This window comes from Bos taurus, chromosome 3, assembly GCF_002263795.3.
Source record: "Bos taurus isolate L1 Dominette 01449 registration number 42190680 breed Hereford chromosome 3, ARS-UCD2.0, whole genome shotgun sequence".
NCBI classification, from domain to species: Eukaryota; Metazoa; Chordata; class Mammalia; order Artiodactyla; family Bovidae; genus Bos; species Bos taurus.
Genome location: NC_037330.1, coordinates 103,617,860 through 103,642,380, shown reverse-complemented (window position 1 = coordinate 103,642,380; position 24,521 = coordinate 103,617,860). Strand labels below are relative to the sequence as shown.

The 24,521-nt window shown below is 39.0% G+C and overlaps 1 protein-coding gene across 2 annotated transcripts in view; it reads left to right on the top strand.

Annotated features, from left to right (window-relative positions):
• The window catches only part of CCDC30 (coiled-coil domain containing 30), a 135,585-nt gene that overhangs the window by 61,720 nt on the left and 49,344 nt on the right, over positions 1–24,521 (top strand). For both annotated transcript variants that reach the window (XM_059885175.1, XM_059885174.1), the window contains exon 11: positions 505–674. In XM_059885175.1, the coding sequence (XP_059741158.1) occupies positions 505–674 (170 nt within the window). The remainder of the gene's footprint in view (positions 1–504; positions 675–24,521) is intronic.

The following is a 24,521-nucleotide window of genomic DNA, read 5'->3' as shown; positions in this document are numbered from 1 at the left end:
AATAGTCTGGGAATCCTTACACGTTCAAGTGTTTCCAAACAAGTAAAATCTGATTGGAAGACTTCTGTGCTCTGTCATGTATAGCTAATGTTATTTCTAATGTTTTCTTGCAACAGTATATTATTGCTTTTCAATAAATGAAGTACACTGTAAACTTGAGAACAGAAATATGTGATAATAATGCAAAAGCTCTAATAGGGTAACACATCTTTTTGCTTGTTAAAAGAGCACAACCCTAAACAGCACTCTAGGAAGCTAATCCCAGAGACCCAAAATACCCTCTTTTCTAAAAACCGTGGACTTAATGCACTCCTATGCCTATGGTAAAAATGAGTTAGATTAGGTAACAACTGCAAAGTGTTAAATTGGAATAAGACTTCAATTTGGATGCAGTTTATGTTATTTAAGCTAATAATCATTTAAGCATGTAATGAAATCAACATACTTTTTTACAGTCACATATAAGAGTATACAAAATAGAATATTTGTCTTTTTACTTAACAGGTCTTGAAGCTTTTACAAGAATTTGAGCAATTAAATCATTTTACTGTAGGTAAAAAAACTGCAGCTGCTAATTTAACTTCAAGTGAAAATACCTGTAAAGATCTTGTGCCTAAACTACCAATTTTGGGAATAGAAATTCAAAGCCTGAAGGAAGAAAAAGAGGAACTCTGGTAAATGGAGAAAAATCTCATGTCACCTTAATTATTTGGGGGGTATAATTATATAATTTTGATATTCATTTTCAAATGATGTGCATGGAAAAATCAGTTCAAAAAAATTCCCAAAGCTTGGCTTTTGATATGTTATTACAATCTCAAACTTTTGTTCCTTCTTTTAAAAATAAATATATGCTTTTTTGGAAAATCTGGAAAGCATGGAAAAGTATAAGGAAATTATAATTTCCACTATGGAAAAATGTTAATGTCCTAATTTTTTCTTTCTTGTCTTTTTTCCCATACATATACATGTATATGGGGCTTCCCTATATTCTTTCAGACTATAAAGGATCTCCTGCAATGCAGGAGACCCAGGTTCAATCCCTGGGCTGGGAAGATCCCCAGGAGAAGGGAATGGCAACCCACGTGAGTATTCTTGCCTGGAGAATTCCATGGATAGAGGAGCCTGGTGGGCTACAGTCCATGGGATCACCAAAAATCAGACATGACTGGGCAACTAACACTAACTAATACAAATATATGTAAAAAAATATGTATTTTTTACATTTTAAGACCATACTTTTCAGAGAGGTTTGTTTTTTGCTATTTTTATTTAACATTATATCTGATAATTGTTTTGAGAATTTTTTTCTTTTTTTTTCACTGTTGTTAATCTTGCCCTGTAACTGTTGTGTTCCTACTTTTCCAGCCAACATATCTTTTATTTTTGGTTGCACAGTTCAGTTCAGTCACTCAGTTGTGTCCGACTCTTTGCGACCCCATGGACTGCAGCATGCCAGGCTTCCCTGTCCATCACCAGCTCCTAGAGCCTACTTAAACTCATTTCCATCGTGTTGGTGATGCCATCCAACCATCTCATCCTCTGTTGTCCCCTTCTCCTCCTGCCTTCAATCTTTCCCAGCATCACGTCTTTTCCAGTGAGTCAGTTCTTTGCATCAGGTGGCCAGAGTATCGGAGTTTCAGCTTCAGCATCAGTTCTTCGAATGACTATTCAGGACTGATTTCCTTTAGGATTGACTGATTTGGATCTCCTTGCAGTCCAAGGGACTCTCAAGAGTCTTCTCCAACACCACAGTTCAAAAGCATCAATTCTTCGGTACTCAGCTTTCTTTATAGTTCAACTCTCACATCCATACATGACTACTGGAAAAGCCATAGCTTTGACTAGACCAGACCTTTATTGGTAAAATAACGTCTCTGCTTTTTTAATATACTGTCTAGGTTTGTCATAGCTTTTTTTCCAAGGAGAAAACGTCTTTTAATTTCATGTATGCAGTCACCATCTGCAGTGATTTTGGAGCCCAAAAATATAAAGTCTCTCACTGTTTCCATTGTTTCCCCATGTATTTGCCATGAAGTGATGGGACCAGATGCCATGATCTTAGTCCTCTGAATGTTGAGTTTTAAGCCAACTTTTTTACTCTCTTCTTTCACTTTCATCAAGAAGCTCTTTAGTTCTTCTTCACTTTCTGCCACAATAATCTGTTTCCCAACCAGGGATGGAACCCAGGTCCCCTGCAGTGGAAGTACAGAGTCTTAACCACTGGACTGCTAGGGAAGTCCCATCAGAAGTATCTTGCACAGAAACTTTTGAGATTTAGACAAATGCATTACTATGTTTTGGCACACATGCTATAGATGAAATCAAATTTTGTCTAGACAAAAGCCTAAAATTAGATCATCAAAAGGAAAAATAGATGACATTTTAACTTATATATCATACTAAAGGATACTTTATCAGTGAGTTGAGAAAGTATGGCCTATATATAGCCAAATTTGTCTTTATTCTAAAATAGAATGGACTGTTTTGCCAGTTTCAGGCCCCTGAATTTTATGTCCTCTTAAAAACTGGTTTTAAGTCTATAGTGAGCTCTAAGATTCAAAATCATGAGCCTTAGTTGCAGAAGCAGAATGAGATACTAGGGAGGTGTTGGAGAGCAGGTATCATAGTGATCACAGGAGCAAAGAGCCAAGAAGCCAGATCACAATGTGTAGGTCTGTTGTAGGAGTAAGAAAAAGAAAGTCTAGTTCTGAGTACTAAAATAGTGTATTACAAGACTTTCGGGGGATATAGGCCTAGTAATTCTATTAGATGAATTGAGAGGAAAGACCAGTTAATCTAGATATTAGCCACAGATGCTGCTGCTGCTGCTAAGTCACTTCAGTCATGTCCAACTCTGTGCGACCCCATAGACAGTAGCCCACCAGGCTCCTCTGTCCCTGGGATTCTCCAGGCAAGAATACTGGAGTGGGTTGCCATTTCCTTCTCCAATGCATGCATGCATACTAAGTCGCTTCAGTTGTGTCTGACTCTGTGAAACCCTGTGGACCAGCAGCACACCAGGCTCCTCTGTCCCTGGGATTCTCCAGGCAAGAACACTGGAGTGGGTTGCCATTTCCTTCTCCAGCCACAGATTAAGAGATAATTTAGAATGAATAAGTAACAATGGAGATGAAATGGCCAATCTGAATGCTTTTCAGAGAATAATTTGATAATGGTAATCAAAGCTGATGAAAATCCACCCAGCTGATTTGGGATAATCGGCAGAGATACTTGCCATAGGGAACAAGGCTGTGGCCTTAATTCATTTGGAGGTGGAGAACCTTGCCATGGAAAAGACACTGGACTTCTCTTTAAACAGCTTCTTACAGCCACTTGTTTACACAGCTAGGTCGAAACTGCTCACCATTGCTAGGATGGTAAGAAGTCCACTTATCTGCCATATGTTTTCTTCTCTCCTCTTCTCATAATGTTTCCCTGTTTGCTTGTCTTCTGTGCCTCACTTCACAGCCCCCACTTATCTCAGATCCTTACACAATCACATTCAACAATAAATTGCTTATCTATCATGTGCCAGATACTGTAGGTAGATGCTGAGGCTACAAAGTAAGACAGACATGGGTCCTATCGTTAGAGGAGTTATGGTGCATATTGCCTGATGGGGGAATATAAATCATTAAACAAGGAAGGTCTTGGATGGGAGCACAAAGGAGGGGCTCTGGCCTAGTTAATGAAACAGAAAATATTCTTAAAGGGAACTGATAAATTGAGTCCTGAAGTATGAGTAATCAAGGGCAAAGCAAAAAGTTGGGAGAATAATTTCAGGGAAGATATGACATGTGCAAGAAAAAGCTTGGTTTGTTTGAGGAACTAAAAGTGACATCAGTGGTGCTGTAGCATAGAGTATGTAGAAAGGAAATGAGGAAGGAGATGCTGAGAATGAAGAGGAAGTCAGGGGTCTGATCTTGAGGGAATATGAATGCCTACCCTAGGGAATTTGGACAATGAGAAACTCCTGCAGGATTTAGTAACATAGCAGAGACATAGATAGATTTGTGCTTTAGAAAAATCACTCTCCCTGCTGTGTGGAAAGTAGATGGTTGGTACCAGAATGAAAGTAGCAAGACCAATTAGGAGGCTGTTACTGAAATGATGTTTGTGAGGACAGAGAAAAGTAGATGAAATTGAGAGGAGGCAAGATCAATGAAACTCGGGGATTAATGAGTATAGGAAGTAAGGAAGAAGGTACTCTAGGCAGAAGTTTGAGTATGAGAACAGGTTAAGGACAATTTCATTTTCTGGTTTGATGGAATCATTCACATAATTTTGAGAGAGAAGACAGAAGTTGAGCTTTTGAGACAATGACTTTCGAGCGTCTTTGGAACAACCATGTGTGGATTTGCAACAAATAGTTTGACTTATGGGTTTGGAGGCCTGGGCTGGAGATAAATGTGAGGATCATCAATAGGTAGATGGTAATACAAGTCATATGATGGATATATTCCCATATGTTGCTTGATGAAAACACTCAAAGGCAGAAACCTAAGGAAAACCTCTCTATATGGATAAAAGGAGTACTTCCAACAGCTGAGACAAAACAGCTAGAGAAGTAGAAGAAAAGTCAAAAGCATGTGTGTTACAGAAGCTAGATTAAAGAGTGTTTCAAGAAAGAAGTAGTCAGGAGTATCATATGCTACCAATGAGTCAAACAAAGTAAGGGATAAAAAGTGACTGCTAAATTTAACAACCTGAAGGTGACTGGAGACTTTAATAAGAGCAGTTCCTATGAAGGGCAGAAAACACATTGCTTCCTAGATAACATGCCATGGGATGGTGAATAGGAGTGAGTTGAGGAGGGCATATGAGATGAGCAAATGGTGACTGTAGATAACACTTTCCAAAAAGTCTGGTTTCAAAAAGAAGAGAATGTGGAACCGAGTTAAAAGGAAATTCATGTATGTTTGAATACTGGTGAGGAAGTCTCCAAAAGGGCAGGTTTAGGACTTAGAAAAAGGCTGGCATTAGTCAGGAGATCAGCCTTGTCTACTGTAACAGGAGAAAGAAAGGGAGGATGAACAGAGATCCAAATGGTTTTTTTTTGGCTGCTCTGGGTTTTGGTGCCGTGCACAGCTTTGCCATGGCTTCTCTTGTTGCAGAGCACTGGCTCTTTAGTAGTTATGGCCCATGGGCTTAGTTACCCCATGGCATCCCAGACCAGGGATTGAACATGTGTCCCCTGCATTAGCAGACAGATTCTTAACCACTGGACCATCAGGGAAGTCCCAAATGGGTTTATAACTTGAGAGGAAATCAAAGGACTTGTTCAGTGGTTTCTATGTGCTCTGAAGTAGGAAGCAAAGTTATCTGCTAAAAGTGAGAGAGAAAGAGAAAGAGCAGCGTTTGCAAGAGAATGAAAAAAGTTTGAAATAATCACTGTGGAAAATGGAAAAGAAAACTGACTGGGGAGAGCAGTTGGTATGGAGAGCCCAATCAAGGCCTGAGACCCCACCTTTATGTTTATTAACATTTAGTATAGACATGAGAAGATGGTTGAGTTTATCCAGGGTTGAGGTTTTGCCACATGAGTGGAGTGGAAGGATGATGGGGCAAGAGAATTGAATATTTTACTTAGACAGTGATTAAAATAAGGAACTCTGTAGACTCTGTGTTGAATAAAGAAGCAAAGTAAAGGGAACTGGGCAAGTAATTTAAGGTACTTATGATTGCATTGAGTACAAATTATGTAAAAAGGAGAAACTGGAATCCAAATATCTAATTTTAGTATATCAGAAGTAGAGCAGTTATTGATGATACAACCCATGGTGTCCTTATACAAGTAGTTGGCAAAGTGGGAGAGAGGAGACAGTCATTAGAGATAAGGAGACTGAGGAACTGAGATGTCAAGACATTGGTGGGTGATCTCTATGGACCTTGGAATCTTCCAGGATGATGGCAGGACTTGGGGTGAAGAAGATGCCAGAAAGCCATGAACCCAAATCTTCAACTGAAGAGAAGTAGGGAGTGTCACAGCACACCTAGCATGGTCCCATGTACACAGAAGCTGCTCAGTAAGCCCAACTGATTGATTCTTATAGTATATTTCCTCCACTAGATTTTAAGCTCCATTTAAGGTAATGGACTGTGTCTTGTTTTTCTACTGTCCTACCAGGCTTCCCTTGTGGCTCAGCTGGTGAAGAATCCGCCCACAATGCAGGAGACCTGGGTTTAATCCCTGAGTTGGGAAGATCCCCTGGAAAAGGAAAAGGCTACCCACTCCAGTATTCTGGCCTGGAGAAGTCCATGGACTGTATAGTCCGTGGGGTCACAAAGAGTCAAGACATGACTGAACAACTTTTACTTTTCACTTTCATTAGACTTTAGTTCATTTTAACTGTACCCTGTCCTTTTAGGTTATCAAAATTCTTTCACATTTTATTTCATAAAATCCCAGCAATCTTATGAGTAAGGCATGAAACTGAGACTCTGAGAGATTTTGCCGTACCAAACATTGCACAAGTGGTAGGTGGAAGATTTAGGACTAGAACTCATGACTCATACTATTATAGTCTCTTTCTTCAGTCTCTATTCTCGTTCAAGACTGCCATGTATCAGGGCTACTAGAAAAGGAACAGGATAAGGATGCTGCCTAGGCACCTCCTACCAGGTGAAGAGTGAAGCCAATTACAAAGTTATAGAATGGTGTAAAAGTAACAGGGGATTGGTTGCAGTCAGAACTCAGTAAATAAATATTAAGAGCTGTGTTAGAGGGGAGGAGAAATTTGAGAGTCATGGTGGGTTTTCTAGTCCCTAGGCTGTAGGTGTACTGACTGCAGGGCATGTTCTCAGTTCCATGTCATTTTTGACTGGTAGTCTGCTTTTACCCATGCAACTTTTACATCATTATTATCATCATATAAAAATAATACAGTATACATAGTAGTATTTGGATAAAGTTTTTTTCTTGTTTGTTTGTTTTTTCATTTTGTTTTTTGGCCACATGGAATGTGGGATATTGATCTTAGTTCCCCAACCAAGGATTGAGCCCCTGCTTACCTGCAGGGGAAGCACAGAGTCAACCACTGGGCCTCCAGGGAAGTTCCTGTATTACTCTTAAAAACCTGTTCAGTTTTCTTTTCATTTCCAAGTCATATTTTCTCTTATACCTTTTAAAAAGATAAAGCGTTTTCTTTTTTGGAGAGCATTTATTTTAATGAATCTTTGTCTTAATATATTAAGATTACTTGAAATTAAATTCCCCTATTCTTGGGTATTGCAGTTCTCCTTAATTAATTCATATGAATACAGTTCATTTATCCAGACTATTAATAAAGATGTAAAATGGCATTATCCCAAGATTGTCCCTGGGAAAGAACTGCTCATCATTTCCTCCAAGTCAGAGAAGACTCACTGACTGCTGTGCTCTGAACAAGGGTTTACAGGCACATCTTATGGACCTACCTAAGAGGAGGACCATCTAAACTTTATGGAAATATGATGAAGGCAGCTTCTCTTCTCCTGTGACTGCATGGCCACAATGCAGTTATAGAAGGAAACCATATTAGGTCTGGCTAAATTTACTCTTTATTATTCACTCCTCTAAATATGAGAAGTCAAGCACCTTCATAAATAATAAATGGGCAGTTTATAGATAATTTTTCATTTTTAAACTAAACTTTTGAGACAATTGTGTATCCACATGCAGTTGTAAAAAATAATAGCAATCCCCATTTATGCTTTACCAATTTCCCCCAATGGTAACCTCTTGCAAAACTGTAGTACAGTATCATAATCTGGATATTGACATTGACACAGTCAAGATACAGAGCATTTCCATCACTCCAAGGATACCTCGTGTTGTCCTTTTACAGCCACCCCCACTTCCCTCCTACTTCACCCCTTCCTTAACTCCTGGCTCTGTTCTGTTCTAATTCTAACTAGTCTATTCTCCATTTCTGTAAGTTTTTCTTTTCAAGGATGTTATATAAATGTAACTATATAATAAGTAGTATTTTAGGGTTGACTTTTTTCACTCAACATAATTCTCTAGAGATTCATCTAGGTTATTGCATATATCGATAGTTGGATACTTTCATTGCTGAGTAGTATATCCTTGGTATGGCTATACCACAGATTTTTTTTTAAGCTTTCATCCATTGAAGGACACCTGGGTTATTTCCAGTTCTGGCTATTATGAATAAAGCTGCTATAAATATTCAAGTTTTATGGGAACATATTATTTTTTCCTCTGCGATAAATCCCCACCAATGCAATTTTGGGTAACCCAGGTACTCACATATTTAGTTTTAATTAAACTTTTTAAAATAAATTGCCAAGCTTTTTCCAGAATGACTGTATCATTTTACATTCCCACTAGGTGTGTGTAAGTGACCCAGTTTCTCTGTATCCTCACTAGCATTTGGTGTTATCACTTTTAAATTTTAGCCATTCTAATAGGCGTATAGTAATAACCCATTGTAGTTTTAATTTGCATTTTCCTAATGTGTAACATCTTTTTGTGTATATCTGTGTATCCTCTTTAGTGAAGACTCCTTTGATATGTTTTCCCTATTTTCTAACTGGATTTGTTTTGTTAATGTTAAATTTTAAGAGTTCTTTTTAAATTCTAGATTCTAGTTTTTTTGTTGGTTATGTGACTTGCAAATATTTTTCCCAGTCTATGCCCTGTCTTTTCATCCTCTTAACAAGGTTTTCCCAGAGCAAAAAAAAATTTAATTTTGATGAGGTATCAAATTTCCCTTTTACAGATCATACTTTTGGTGTTAAATCTAAGAATTCTTTGCCTCACCTTAAATCTTGAATATTTTCTCCTATGTTTTATAGTTTGTGTTTAAGCTCATGATCTATTTTGAATTAATTTCTGTATAAGGTATGAGACTTAGATGGGATTCTTTTTTTTTGCCTATAGATATTCAATTACTTTAGCCTCATTTCTTGAAAATACTGTCTTCCATTGAATTGCTTTCACATCTTTGACAAAAATGAGTTAGGCATGATTGCGAGCTTCTGTTTCTGGTTTCTCTATTCTATTCCATTGATCTGTGTGTCTGTTCCTCCACTAATACCACACAATTTTGATTACTATAGCTATATAACAAACTTTGAAATTGGATAGACTAATTACATTTATTCCTTTTCAAAATCCTTTAACTATCTAATTCCTTTGCCTTTTCATATAATGCTGGAATAATCTTATCTGTAACTGTAAAAAATCTTGTTGGAATTTTGATACAAATTGTTTTAAACCTGCATATCAATTTAGGGAGAATTGACATCTTTCCTATGAAGAATCCTCCAATCCGTGGACACAGTATGTCCTACATTTCTGTTTAGTGAAGTGAAGTCTCTCAGTCGTGTCCAACTCTTTGCGACCCCGTGGACTGTAACCTACCAGGCTCCGCCGTCCGTGGGATTCTCCAGGCAAGAACACTGGAGTGGGTTGCCATTTCCTTCTCGAGGGGATCTTCCCGATCCAGGGGTTGAACCCGGCTCTCCCGCCTTGCAGGCAGACGCTTTAACCTCTGAGCCACCAGGATTTAGATATATTCTTTTATTTTTTTTTCATCAGTTTATTATGGTTTTCATCAGACAAGACTCATACATGTTCTGTGTATATATACCTAAGTATTTCACTTTTCTGACCAATTGTAAATGGTACTTGAAATTTCAGTGTTTATGTGTTCATTGCTAATACACAGAAATAACAATTATTTATGTTACATTCTGGGACCTTGCTGAACTTGCTTATTTGATCTAGGTTTTTTTTGTTTGTTTGTTTTAAAGATTCCTTGGAATTTCCCACATAGACAATTATGTTATCTGAAAATCATGACATTTCAGATTATTTCATCTTTTCTGATCTGTATGCCTTTTATTTCCTTTTTAGCCAACTTATATTAACTAGGACTTTCAGCAGTATGTTGAATAAAAGTAGTGAATATGAATATCTCTGTCTTGTTTCCAGTCTTATCAGGAAGGCATTTGGTTTTCACCATTAGTATAATGTTAGCTGTTGGATTTTGGTCAAATTAAAGAAGTTACTACTTCTGTTTCTTTAAGATTTTATCATAAATTACTACATTTTATCAAATGCTTTTTCAGCGTCAACTGATATAGCTGATTTTCTATCTAGTTCTATCACTTTTTGCAAAAGGATTGTTAAAATCTCCAACTGTAATTGTGATTTGTTTATTTCTCCTTTTAGTTATTCAGTTTTTACTTTTGTAGCTTTGTTGTTTGGTACATACACATTTTAGGATTGCTATGTCTTCTTCGTGGACTAACCCTTTTATCAGTAAGTAATGTCCTTCTCTCCTTTTAATTTTCTTATTTCTGAAATCCATTTTATCTGATGTAAATATAGATTCTCTTGTTTTCTTTTTATTAACATTTGCATGGTATATCTTTTTCATCCTTTTGCCTTCAACCTGCTTTTATTACTATATTTGAGATGAGTTTTTGTAAACAGCATATAGTTAGGTCTTATTTTTTAATCCACTCTGCTAGTCTGTTTTAATTGGTGTGGTTAGGCTATTTACATGTAATATAATTATTGATCTATTAGAACTTAAGTTTGCTATTTTTTCATTTTTGGTTCTCTATTTGTTCTCTCTATTGTTTGTATCGATTTTCTGTTTTCTGCCTTCCTATGAGTTATTTGAATACTTTTTAATAATTCCACTTTGATTTTTATAGTGTTCTTGAGTGTACTTCTTTTCATAGCTTTACAATGGTTGCTCTGGGTACTGTTTTCCACACACATACATACATACACACAGTTTGACCAATTTGAATGAAATGTAGAAACTTTACCTCCCTTTATGTCCCTTTCAGTTTAGTTCAGTTCAGTCACTCAGTCATGTCCGACTCTTTGTGACCCCATGAATCGCAGCACGCCAGGCCTCCCTGTCCATCACCAACTCCCGCAGTTCACTCAGACTCATGTCCATCAAGTCAGTGATGCCATCCAGCCATCTCATCCTCTGTCGTCCCCTTCTCCTCCTGCCCCTCCCAGCATCAGAGTCTTTTCCAATGAGTCAACTCTTCACATGAGGTGGCCAAAGTACTGGAGTTTCAGCTTTAGCATCATTCCTTCCAAAGAAATCCCAGGGCTGATCTCCTTCAGAATGGACTGGTTGGATCTCCTTGCAGTCCAAGGGACTCTCAAGAGTCTTCTCCAACACCACAGCTCAAAAGCATCAATTCTTCGGCACTCAGCTTTCTTCACAGTCCAACTCTCACATCCGTACATGACCACAGGAAAAACCATAGCCTTGACTAGATGGACCTTTGTTGGCAAAGTCATGTCTCTGCTTTTGAATACGCTATCTAGGTTGGTCATAACTTTCCTTCCAAGGAGTAAGTGTCCTTTAATTTCATGGCTGCAGTCACCATCTGCAGTGATTTTGGAGCCCAGAAAAATAAAGTCTGACACTGTTTCCACTGTTTCCCCATCTATTTCCCATGAAGTGATGGGACCAGATGCCATGATCTTAGTTTTCTGAATGTTGAGTTTTAAGCCAACATTTTCACTTTCCTCTTTCACCTTCATCAAGAGGCTTTTTAGTTCCTCTTCACTTTCTGCCATAAGGGTGGTGTCATCTGCATATCTGAGGTTATTGATATTTCTCCCAGAAATCTTGATTCCAGCTTGTGCTTCTTCCAGTCCAGCATTTTTCATGATGTACTCTGCATGGAAATTAAATAAGCAGGGTGACAATATACAGCCTTGACGTACTCCTTTTCCTATTTGGAACCAGTCTGTTGTTCCATGTCCAGTTTTAACTGTTGCTTCCTGACCTGCATACAAATTTCTGAAGAGGTAGGTCAGGTGGTCTGGTATTCCCATCTCTTTCAGTTTTCCACAGTTTATTGTGATCCACACAGTCAAAGGCTTTGGCATTTACCTTCCCCTATTTATAATTGTCTTAAAATTTTTCTCTACACACATTTAGAACCACATCAGACAGTGCTATAACTTTTGTTTCATCCATTATACAGAATTTAGGAAACTCAAAAGTGGAAAAAGTGAAAGTGAAAGTTGCTCAGTCATGTCCGACTTTTTGTGACCTCATGGACTGTATGTAGCCCACCAAGCTCCTCTGTCCACGGAATTCTCCAGGCAAGAATACTGGAGTGGGTTGCCATGCCCTTCTCCAGGGGATCTTCCCAACTCAGGAATCAAACCTGGGTCTCCTGCACTGCAGGCAGATTCTTTAGCATCTGAGCCACCAGAGAAGCCCAACAAAAGGAGATGGAAAATATTTATCCAGATTTTTACTCTTTCTATACTTCCTTCCTTACTGATGTCCCAGTGTGCCTTCTTTAATCATTTCCTATGTATATAGAGAGTTTCCTTTAGTCATTCTTTTATAGTACTTCTGCTAGTGGCAGATTCTTTTGATTTTTCTTCATCTGAGAACATCTTGATTTGCTTTTCATTCCTGAAGAATATTTTCACTGGGTATAGAATTCTAGGTCAGCACTTCTTTTCTCTTTCAGCATTTGAAAAATGTTATGCAAATTCCTTCTTGATCTCTCTGATTTCTGATGAGAAGCCTGCTGCCATTTGAATTGTCTTTCCCTATTGATAAAGTAGTGTTTCTCTCCTGTTCCTTTCAAGTTTTGATTGTCTTTGTTTTTCAGAAATTTGACTTTGATGTATTTTGGTATGGATTTCTTTAGGTTTATCTTGTTTGGAGCTCACTCAGCTTTTGAATCTCTGTGCTTATGTCTGGGGGAGTTTGTAGCCATTATTTCTTTATGTACTTTTTCAGCCCTACCTATTCTCCTCTCTTTCCAAGATCCAATAACAAAAGCATTTGATCTTTTGCTATAGTCTCACAGTTCCCAGAGGAACTTTTTTTTTCCTCCCCCCCCGCCACCCCCCGCCCTGCAAGTCTGTTTTCTCTCTGTTTTTCAGATTGGGTAATTTGTATTGTTCTATTTTCAAGCTCACTGATTCTTTTCTCTGCCCCCTCCATTTTGCTATAGATTCTATCCAATAAGTTTTTAATTTTTGGTTATTGTATTTTTAAATTTTAAATTTCCATTGTTTTTTCCTATATCTTCTATTTATTTTTTTAAACATTTATCATTTCTTTATTATTATTATTTTTTACTTTACAATATTGTATTGGTTTTGCCATACATCAACATAAATCCACCACAGGGGTACACGTGTTCCCCTTCCTGAACCCCCCCTCCCACCTCCCTCCCCGTACCATCCCTCTGGGTCATCCCAGTGCACCAGCCCCAAGCATCCTGTATCCTGCATCGAACCTGGACTGGCGATTTGTTTCTTATATGATATTATACATGTTTCAATGCCATTCTCCCAAATCATCCCACCCTCTCCCTCTCCCACAGAGTCCAAAAGACTGTTCTATACATCTGTGTCTCTTTTGCTCTCTCACATACAGGGTTATCATTACCATCTTTCTAAATTCCATATATATGCGTTGCTGCTAAGTCACCTCAGTCATGTCCGACTCTGTATGACCCCATAGACTGCAGCACACCAGGCTCCCCCGTCCCTGGGATTCTCCAGGCAAGAACAATGGAGTGGGCTGCCATTTCCTTCTCCAATGCATGAAAGTGAAAAGTGAAAGTGAAGTCGCTCAGTCGTGCTGACTCTTTGCGACCCCATGGACTGCAGCCTACCAGGCTCCCCCGTCCATGGGATTTTCCAGGCAAGAGTACTGGAGTGGGGTGCCATTGCCTTCTCCGATATATGTGTTAGTATACTGTATTGGTATTTTTCTTTCTGGCTTACTTCACTCTGTATAATAGGCTTCAGTTTCATCCACCTCATTAGAACTGATTCAAATGTATTCTTTTTAATGGCTGAGTGATACTCCATTGTGTATATGTACCACTGCTTTCTTATCCATTCATCTGCTGACGGACATCGAGGTTGCTTCCATGTCCTGGCTATTATAAACAGTGTTGCGATGAACATTGGGGTACATGTGTCTCTTTCAATTCTGGTTTCCTCAGTGTGTATGCCCAGCAGTGGGATTGCTGGGTCATAAGGTAGTTCTATTTCCAGTTTTTTAAGGAATCTCCACACTGTTCTCCATAGTGGCTGTACTAGTTTGCATTCCCACCAACAGTGTAAGAGGGTTCCCTTTTCTCCACATCCTCTCCAGCATTTATTGTTTGTAGACTTTTGGATTGCAGCCATTCTGACTGGCATGAAATGGTACCTCATTGTGGTTTTGATTTGCATTTCTCTGATAATGAGTGATGTGGAGCATCTTTTCATGTGTTTGTTAGCCATCTGTATGTCTTCTTTGGAGAAATGTCTATTTAGTTCTTTGGCCCATTTTTTGATTGGGTCGTTTATTTTTCTGGAATTGAGCTGTAGGAGTTGCTTGTATATTTTTGAGATTAGTTGTTTGTCAGTTGCTTCATTTGCTATTATTTTCTCCCATTCTGAAGGCTGTCTTTTCACCTTGCTTAGAGTTTCCTTTGTTGTGCAGAAGCTTTTAATTTTAATTAGGTCCCATTTGTTTATTTTTGCTTTTATTTCCAGTATTCTGGGAGGTGGGTCATAGAGGATCCTGCTGTGATTTATGTCGGAGAGTGTTTTGCCTATGTTCTCCTCTAGCAGTTTTATAGTTTCTGGTCTTACATTTAGATCTTTAATCCATTTTGAGTTTATTTTTGTGTATGGTGTTAGAAAGTGTTCTAGTTTCATTCTTTTACAAGTGGTTGACCAGTTTTCCCAGCACCACTTGTTAAAGGGATTGTCTTTTCTCCATTGTATATTCTTGCCTCCTTTGTCAAAGATAAGGTGTCCATAGGTGGGTCAGTGTATCTCTGGGCTTTCTCTTTTGTTCCATTGATCTATATTTCTGTCTTTGTGCCAGTACCATACTGTCTTGATGACTGTGGCTTTGTAGTAGAGCCTGAAGTCAGGCAGGTTGATTCCTCCAGTTCCATTCTTCTTTCTCAAGATTGCTTTGGCTATTCGAGGTTTTTTGTATTTCCATACAAATTGTGAAATTATTTGTTCTAGCTCTGTGAAAAATACTGTTGGTAGCTTGATAGGGATTGCATCGAATCTATAGATTGCTTTGGGTAGTATACTCATTTTCACTATATTGATTCTTCCAATCCATGAACATGGTATATTTCTCCATCTATTAGTGTCCTCTTTGATTTCTTTCACCAGTGTTTTATAGTTTTCTATATATAGGTCTTTAGTTTCTTTAGGTAGATATATTCCTAAGTATTTTATTCTTTTCATTGCAATGGTGAATTGAATTGTTTCCTGAATTTCTCTATTTTCTCATTATTAGTGTATAGGAATGCAAGGGATTTCTGTGTGTTTATTTTATATCCTGCAACTTTACTATATTCTTTGATTAGCTCTAGTAATTTTCTGGTGGAGTCTTTAGGATTTTCTATGTAGAGGATCATGTCATCTGCAAACAGTGAGAGTTTTACTTCTTCTTTTCCAATTTGGATTCCTTTTATTTCTTTTTCTGCTCTGATTGCTGTGGCCAAAACTTAAAACTTTGTTGAACAGTAGTGGTGAGAGTGAGCACCCTTGTCTTGTTCCTGACTTTAGGGGAAATGCTTTCAATTTTTCACCATTGAGGATAATGTTTGCTGTGGGTTTGTCATATATAGCTTTTATTATGTTGAGGTATGTTCCTTCTATTCCTGCTTTCTGGAGAGTTTTTATCATAAATGGATGTTGAATTTTGTCAAAGGCTTTCTCTACATCTATTGAGATAATCATATGGCTTTTATTTTTCAATTTGTTAATGTGGTGTATTACATTGATTGATTTGCAGATATTGAAGAATCCTTGCATCCCTGGGATAAAGCCCACTTGGTCATGGTGTATGATCTTTGTAATGTGTTGTTGGATTCTGATTGCTAGAATTTTGTTAAGGATTTTTGCATCTATGTTCATCAGTGATATTGGCCTGTAATTTCCTTTTTTTGTGGCATCTTTGTCAGGTGTTGGTATTAGGGTGATGGTGGCCTCATAGAATGAGTTTGGAAGTTTACCTTCCTCTGCAATTTTCTGGAAGAGTTTGAGTAGGATAGGTGTTAGCTCTTCTCTAAATTTTTGGTAGAATTCAGCTGTGAAGCCATCTGGACCTGGGTTTTTGTTTGCTGGAAGATTTCTGATTACAGTTTCAATTTCCGTGCTTGTGATGGGTCTGTTAAGATTTTCTATTTCTTCCTGGTTCAGTTTTGGAAAGTTGTACTTTTCTAAGAATTTGTCCATTTCTTCCACGTTGTCCATTGTATTGGCATGTAATTGCTGATAGTAGTCTCTTATGATCCTTTGTATTTCTGTGTTGTCTGTTGTGATCTCTCCATTTTCATTTCTAATTTTATTGATTTGATTTTTCTCCCTTTGTTTCTTGATGAGTCTGGCTAATGGTTTGTCAATTTTATTTATCCTTTCAAAGAACCAGCTTTTGGCTTTGTTGATTTTTGCTAAGGTCTCTTTTGTTTCTTTTGCATTTATTTCTGCCCTAATTTTTAAGATTTCTTTCCTTCTACTAACCCTGGGGTTCTTCATTTCTTCCTTTTCTAGTTGCTTTAGGTGTAGAGTTAGGTTATTTATTTGACTTTTTTCTTGTTTCTTGAGGTATGCCTGTATTGCTATGAACTTTCCCCTTAGCACTGCTTTTACAGTGTCCCACAGGTTTTGGGTTGTTGTGTTTTCATTTTCATTCGTTTCTATGCAAATTTTGATTTCTTTTTTGATTTCTTCTGTGATTTGTTGGTTATTCAGCAGCGTGTTGTTCATCCTCCATATGTGGGAATTTTTAATAGTTTTTCTCCTGTAATTGAGATCTAAACTAACTGCATTGTGGTCAGAAAAGATCTTTGGAATGATTTCTATTTTTTTGAATTTACCAAGGCTAGATTTATGGCCCAGGATGTGATCTATCCTGGAGAAGGTTCCATGTGCACTTGAGAAAAAGGTGAAATTCATTGTTTTGGGGTGAAATGTCCTGTAGATATCAATTAGGTCTAACTGGTCTATTGTATCATTTAAAGTTTGTGTTTCCTTGTTACTTTTCTGTTTAATTTATCTATCCATAGGTGTGAGTGGGTTATTAAAGTCTCCCACTATTATTGTGTTATTGTTAGTTTCCCCTTTCATACTTGTTAGCATTTGTCTTACATATTGCGGTGCTCCTATGTTGGGTGCATATATATTTATAATTGTTATATCTTCTTCTTGGATTGATTCCTTTGATAATTATGTAGTGTCCTTCTTTGTCTCTTTTCACAGCCTTTGTTTTAAAGTCTATTTTATCTAATATGAGTATTGCTACTCCTCCTTTCTTTTGGTCTCTATTTGCATGGAATATCTTTTTCCAGACCTTCACTTTCAGTCTGTATGTGTGCCCTGTTTTGAGGTGGGTCTCTTGTAGACAGCATATATAGGGGTCTTGTTTTTGTATCCATTCAGCTAGTCTTTGTCTTTTGGTTGGGGCATTCAACCCATTTACGTTTAAAGTGATTATTGATAAGTATGATCCCATTGCCATTTCCTTTATTGTTTTGGGTTCGAGTTTATACACCCTTTTTGTGTTTCCTGTCTAGAGAATATCATTTAGCATTTGTTGGAGAGCTGGTTTGGTGGTGCTTAATTCTCCCAGCTTTTGCTTCTCTGTAAAGCTTTTGATTTTTCCTTCATATTTGAATAAGATCCTTGCTGGGTACAGTAATCTGGGCTGTAGGTTATTTTCTTTCATCACTTTAAGTATGTCTTGCCATTCCCTCCTGGCTTGAAGAGTTTCTATTGAAAGATCAGCTGTTATCCTTATGGGAATCTCCTTGTGTGTTATTTGTTGTTTTTCCCTTGCTGCTTTTAATATTTGTTCTTTGTGTTTGATCTTTGTTAATTTGATTAATATGTGTCTTGGGGTGTTTCGCCTTGGGTTTATCCTGTTTGGGAGTCTCTGGGTTTCTTGGGCTTGAGTGATTATTTCCTTCCCCATTTTAGGGAAGTTTTCAACTATTATCTCCTCAAGTATTTTCTCATGGTCTTTCTTTTTGTCTTCTTCTTCTGGGACTCCTATGATTCGAATGTTGGGGCATTTAATATTGTCCTGGAGGTCTCTAAGATTGTCCTCATTTCTCTTAATTCGTTTTTCTCTTTTCCTCTCTGATTCATTTATTTCTACCATTCTATCTTCTAGTTCACTAATCCTATCTTCTGCCTCCATTATTCTACTATTTGTTGCTTCCAGAGTGTTTTTGATCTCATTTATTGCATTATTCGTTATATATTGACTCTTTTTTATTTCTTCTAGGTCCTTGTTAAACCTTTCTTGCATCTTCTCAATCCTTGTCTCCAGGCTATTTATCTGTGATTCCATTTTGATTTCAAGATTTAGGATCATTTTCACTATCATTATTCGGAATTCTTTATCAGGTAGATTCCCTATCTCTTCCTCTTTGGTTTGGTTTGGTGGGCATTTATCCTGTTCCTTTACCTGCTGGGTATTCCTCTGTCTCTTCATCTTGTTTATATTGCTGAGTTTGGGGTGTCCTTTCTGTATTCTGGCAGTTTGTGGAGTTCTCTTTATTGTGGAGTTTCCTCACTGTGGGTGGGGTTGTACGGGTGGCTTGTCAAGGTTTCTTGGTTAGGAAATTTGTGTCAGTGTTCTGGTGGGTGGAGCTGGATTTCTTCTCTCTGGAGTGCAATGAAATGTCCAGTAATGAGTTATGAGATGTCAGTGGGTTTGGAGTAACTTTGGGCAGCCTGTACATTGAAGCTCAGGGCTGTGTTCCTTTGTTGCTGAAGAATTTGCGTGGTATGTCTTGCTCTGGAACTTGTTGGCCCTTGAGTGATACTTGGTTTCAGTGTAGGTATGGAGGAGTTTGATGAGCTCCTGTTGATTAATGTTCCCTGGAGTCAGGAGTTCTCTGGTGTTCTCAGGATTTGGACTTAAGCCTCCTGCTTCTGGTTTTCAGTCTTATTTTTACGGTAGTCTCAAGACGTCTCCTTCTATACAGCATCATTGATAAAACATCTAGGTTAAGGATGAAAAGTTTCTCTACAGTGAGAGACACCCAGAGAGGTTCACAGAGTTACATGGAGAAGAGAAGAGGGAGGAGGGAGTTAGAGGTGACCCAAATGAGATGAGGTGGAATCAAAAGAGGAGAGAGCAAGCTAGCCACTAATCACTTCCTTATGTGCACTCCACAGTCTGGACCGCTCAGAGATTTTCACAGAGTTATACAGAGAAGAGAAGAGGGAGGAAGGAGACAGAGGTGGCCAGGAGGATAAAAGGGGGGAATCAAAAGGAGAGAGACAGATCCAGCCAGTTCCCTAAGTGTTCTCCACTATCTGGAACACACAGAGATTTACAGAGTTGGGTAGAGAAGAGAAGGGGGAGGGAGGAGACAAAGGCAACCTGGTGGAGAAAAAGGAGAGTCCGAAGCGGGAGAGAGCAGCCAAGCCAGTAATCTCGCTCCCTAGTGAAAATGGGTACTGAAGATTGGATTCTTAAAGGTACAAAATTAACAAATACCAAAAAGCAAAGATTAAAAATCTAGAATAGAGGTTGGATTTTCAAAAATACAATATTAAAAGAAGAAAAAAAAACAAAGTCACAAAAATTATGTTAAAAAAATATGTATATATATATGAAGTTTGATTTAAAAAAATAGGGTCTTTTTTTTGCAAAGTAATAGTAGGTTATAAAAATGAAAATTAAAGGAGTAATAGAAGACTTAAAAATTTTTAAAATTAAAATAAAGAATGATCATAAAAATAGTAAAAATATATCTAGGACTTTCTCTGGTGTTGTTGTGGGCAGTGTGGGGTCAGTTCATTTTCGGATAGTTCCTTGGTCCAGCTTATATTTCTCAAGGTCTATAGGCCCCTTCCTATGTAGTCGGTACTAACTACAGGGTTTTAACCTATTGCATCTGTCACTTCCAAGGCAGTTTCCTCTGTTTTAGCTTCTTCTGTTTGCTGGTCTCTTCAGTGTCTGCTTTCTGCCCTGACACAAGGGGGCGGTGGTGGACACTTTTTTTAGGCTCACTTGTTCAGTCGCGCTGTGGGGAGAGAGGGACGCTGCAAACAAATAACACTGGCATGTGCTCGCAGTTCCTCAGCCACACTGGGCCTGCCCCCGCTCACGGCACGTGTGCCCTCCCTGCCCACACTGCTCAGGCTCTAGGTTGCTCCACTGGGAACCGTCCGAGGCCGGCCCTGGGCTGCCTGCACCTCCCGGGTCTAAGCCGCTCAGGTTCAGGCACTCGGGTAGTCCTCAGAGGCGCAGACTCAGTCGGGCCTGCATTTTGTGCCCTTCCCAGGTCCTAGCAGCTGAGGTGATGAGGTGTTTGGCGAGCGCCGCTGGGACTTATCGCCTCCCCTGTCCCTGCCACTAGGTTTTCTGGGTGTACAACCGGCGCACCTTCGCAGGCGGATGTCCAGAACCCCAAGAAGTCTTAGTTAGCAAAGAAGCCTGCTTGCAGTTTGGTAGATAATGTCTTTCTGGGGCTGCGATTGCCCACTTCCGGCTCTGGCTGCCTGTCACCGGAGGGGGATGGTCTACAGCCGGCTATCTCTGTTCAGTACTTTGTTCTGTGCACAGGCCTGGCAGTGTCTTAGATTAGGGCTTCGTGAGTGGTAGCTATCCCACAGTCTGGTTTGCTAGCCCAAGTTAGTTCCCTCAGATTGCCCTCGGGGCATTCAGGCTCGGTCCTTACTCTAAGCAATGCAGCCTGTCCAGCCCCTGATTGCTAGTGGCGGGTACAGGTGTCTGCGCTGCTTCTCCGCTGGGGGAGTTACCGTTGGGCTTGTAATCTGTGGCTTTTGATTATTTATTTTTCCTCCCTGTTATGTTGCTCTCTGTGCTTCCAAGGCTTGCCACAGACTCGGCAGTGAGAGAGAGTGTTTCCTGGTTTGGAAACTTCTCTCTTTTTTAAGACTCCCTTCCCGGGATGGAGCTCCATCCCTTCCTCTTTTTGTCTCTTTTTTTGTCTTTTATATTTTTTCCTACCCCCTTTCGAAGACAATGGGCTGCTTTTCTGGGTGCCTGATGTCCTCTGCCGGCATTCAGAAGTTGTTTTGTGGAATTTACTCAGCGTTTAAATGTTCTTTTGTTGAATTTGTGGGGGAGAAAGTGGTCTCCCCTTCCTATTCCTCTGCCATCTTAGGACCGCCCCCTATATCTTCTATTTCTTTACTGAGACTTTCTAGTTCTTTTCAGACTTTCTACCTTTTCATTTGTTTCAAATTTTCATAATTGCTCTTTGAATTACTTTATGAGGTCTGATTTAAAATATTTTTAAATAATCCTGACATCTTGGTTTGTCATCTATTGTTGCCTTTTCTCATTCAAGTTGAGATTTCTGGTTCTTGCTATGATGAATAATTTTAGAATGCAATCTGAATATTTTGGGTATTATGTTATAAAACTCTACACCTTGTTTTATTTAACCTTCTGTTTAGCTGGCTTCTTATGATGCCACTCTGGGGCAGGTGACATAGAGGAGTATATTGTCTCATTACTACCCCAGGTTACAGTAGAAGTCTTGGTTCCCCCCTCAGCCTCTGTGAACACCCAAAGAAAGAAGGACTCCTCATTACTGCTGGTAATGATAGGAGTTACTACTCCTCACTAGGCCTCTACTTGTACTGCACTGACTGTGACGGAAGGGATGTCTTATTAATGCTCTCTACTTGGCCCCCATGATATCATGAGCAGGGCAGTGGTGAAAGTCCTGACCCTCTACTAGGCCTCCTCTGAAACTACCCCAATAGAGAGAAAGGTACCTCCTTACTTCCAGGTAGGGGTGGAAGTCCATATTCCCCTGTCTAGTACTACCTGGAAGGGATGAAAACCCCTGCTTCCCACTGGCCTCTGACACTATCCCCAGCAGAGGAGTTGAGTTACCTTCTTATATCTGGTGAAGGTGGAAATTTGGTCTCCCATCTTGACCTTTGCTGACATGAGTGAGGTAGAACCAGAGTTTTTTTCTATGACATTTGGCTGGGGAAAAGTGGATAATGTCCAAAAGTTTTCTTTCTTGCTTGGTTGTCCATTTCCTGGTCCTCTGTACAGAGTAAAAACCCTTCCATCTACACTTCTTGGTGTTGTCTGGGTTGCCAGCTTCTTCAGCACTAAGTCGTGAATATACACGGCTACAATATACAATACCCAGGAAACTCATAGACGTGTCATTCTTCAAGTCCTGAGTTCCCTAGCTGATTTCACTTCTTCCTACTTTTCAGAGTCTTCTTATATTTGTTTTATATATAATGTCCAGAGTTTTTAGTTGTACTTGTTGGGAAAAATAGGGAAAAGTATGTCCTCTTTATCTTCCTGAATGCAGAAGTCAGTTTTTCCATTTTTTAAAAATATTAGGTATATGTTTGCATTTTCCCAGTCTGAAGACTTCCTTTGAGAGTAGGAAAAGGAAAAGAGTTTATGGAGGATGGAAGGAATCATTATTTTATCAGAAATTTATTTTTAAAACATTCTACTCTTTATCTCATGTTTTTTATCATTTGAATATATTCAGTTCAGTTCAGTCACTCAGTCATGTCCAACTCTTCGTGACCCCATGAATTGCAGCACACCAGGCCTCCCTGTCCATCACCAACTCCCGGAGTTTACTCAAACTCATGTCCATTGAGTTGGTGATGCCATACAGCCATCTCATCCTCTGTCGTCCCCTTCTCCTCCTGCCCCCAATCCCTCCCAGCATCACGGTCTTTTCCAATGAGTCAACTCTTCGCATGAGGTGGCCAAAGTACTGGAGTTTCAGTTTTAGCATCATTCTTTCCAAAGAATACCCAGGACTGATCTCCTTTAGAATGGACTGGTTGGATCTCCTTGCAGTCCAAGGGACTCTCAAGAGTCTTCTCCAACACCACAGTTCAAAAGCATCAATTCTTCGGCTCTCAGCTTTCTTCACAGTCCAACTCTCACATCCATACATGACCATTGGAAAAACCATAGCCTTGACTAGACGGGCCTTTGTTGGCAAAGTAACGTCTCTGCTTTTTAAAGGAATTTTAAAAGGAAAAAAAACTCAATAGATAAAATTTTTCCTGTGTTCTTTTCCAGTTTTTTTCTGTATATACCTTTCCCATATGTATGATGTTTACACACAATATATATATATTATTCATTGTTCCACAACTTTATTAAGTATTTAATGTTGATGAATAGTCTGCATACCACTTTCAAGTTGGTTTATCTTTAATCATCTTAGCCATCTCTGCGTCTCCACTTAATCACTGTTTTAAATACTGTGGTTATGAGCATTATTATATATTCAGCTTTTTTCTTCTTGCCAACTATTTTATACCAGTAAATTCACTGGTATGCTATTATTCAGTCAAAAGATCTGAACATTTTTATGGTTCTTGATGTACTGCCAAATTGCCTTCTTAGAGAATTTGAGCACCAGCTATAACTTGTGAAGCATCTTGTGCTAGACCCCAAGGTACCGGAAACAAATTTAAGGTTAATGGAATAAAAACAAAATGGACTTGTTTGTGTTCACTTTTCATTCACGCTGTCTAACCATGGAAGGTATGTTCCCTCCCTTGGCTTCAGTGGCTCACAGCCTTTTGGTTTTCCTCCCCCTACTCTGGCTTCTGAGCTTGCTCTTCAGGCCCCTTTCCTCTGCTTGTTCCTCACAAGGCTTTAGGCTTCTGACTAGATTGATCCTCTTCCTCTTACTTTCCCCCTTCTTCCTGGCTCATTAATCCCAAGGTTTCTGCTCACGTTCCTCTGTATCTGTATCTTCACCCTAGGCATCTCTCCAGTGTATACCTACATTCTGTCTTCTTGGGCTACCATCCACTTGCTCATTTGTTCCCGTCAGAAATCCAGGTGTCACTCATTGCTCCCTTTTCTCCCTCACCTGCCACACCCAATAAATGACTGATTTTATCAATACTGTCTTCTGAATATCTCTCTAGGATCCATTTTGCCTTTTCATGCCCACCATCCTATTCTAGTCACTGTTGGTTAGTAGGCAGATCATAACAATCTCTCAACTGACTTTTCTGACACACAGATTCCAAATAATCTTCCTAAGGCACACTCTCTCTTTTGCCTCTGGGCTTTTACCTATCTTATTTATGAAGTCTTCCAACATCCCCCATCTTCAACATATACACACACAGGCAAGTATGCACACACCCCTACCTTTACATCTGCCTAGCTTGTGCCAACTCATCCATCAGGCCTCCAATTACTTATTACTAGCTTAATATAATCACTTGTTAACTTATCCTTATTTCTCACTAAATTGTAAGCTCCTTAAGGGCAGGATTTTGTCCTGTTGTAACCCTAATGCCTGCCAAAGTGCCTGGTGCTTATTGAGTGATTAAAAAAAAAAACTTTATAAGCTATATCTGCCCAATGCCATACTAAAAGTTGAAAAAGTGAAAAATTCAGTAAACTGCTTATTTGTCTACACCTGTAGACAAAAACCTGGAGAAGGCAATGGCACCCCACTCCAGTACTCTTGCCTGGAAAATCCCATGGACAGAGGAGCCTGGTAGGCTGCAGTCCATGGGG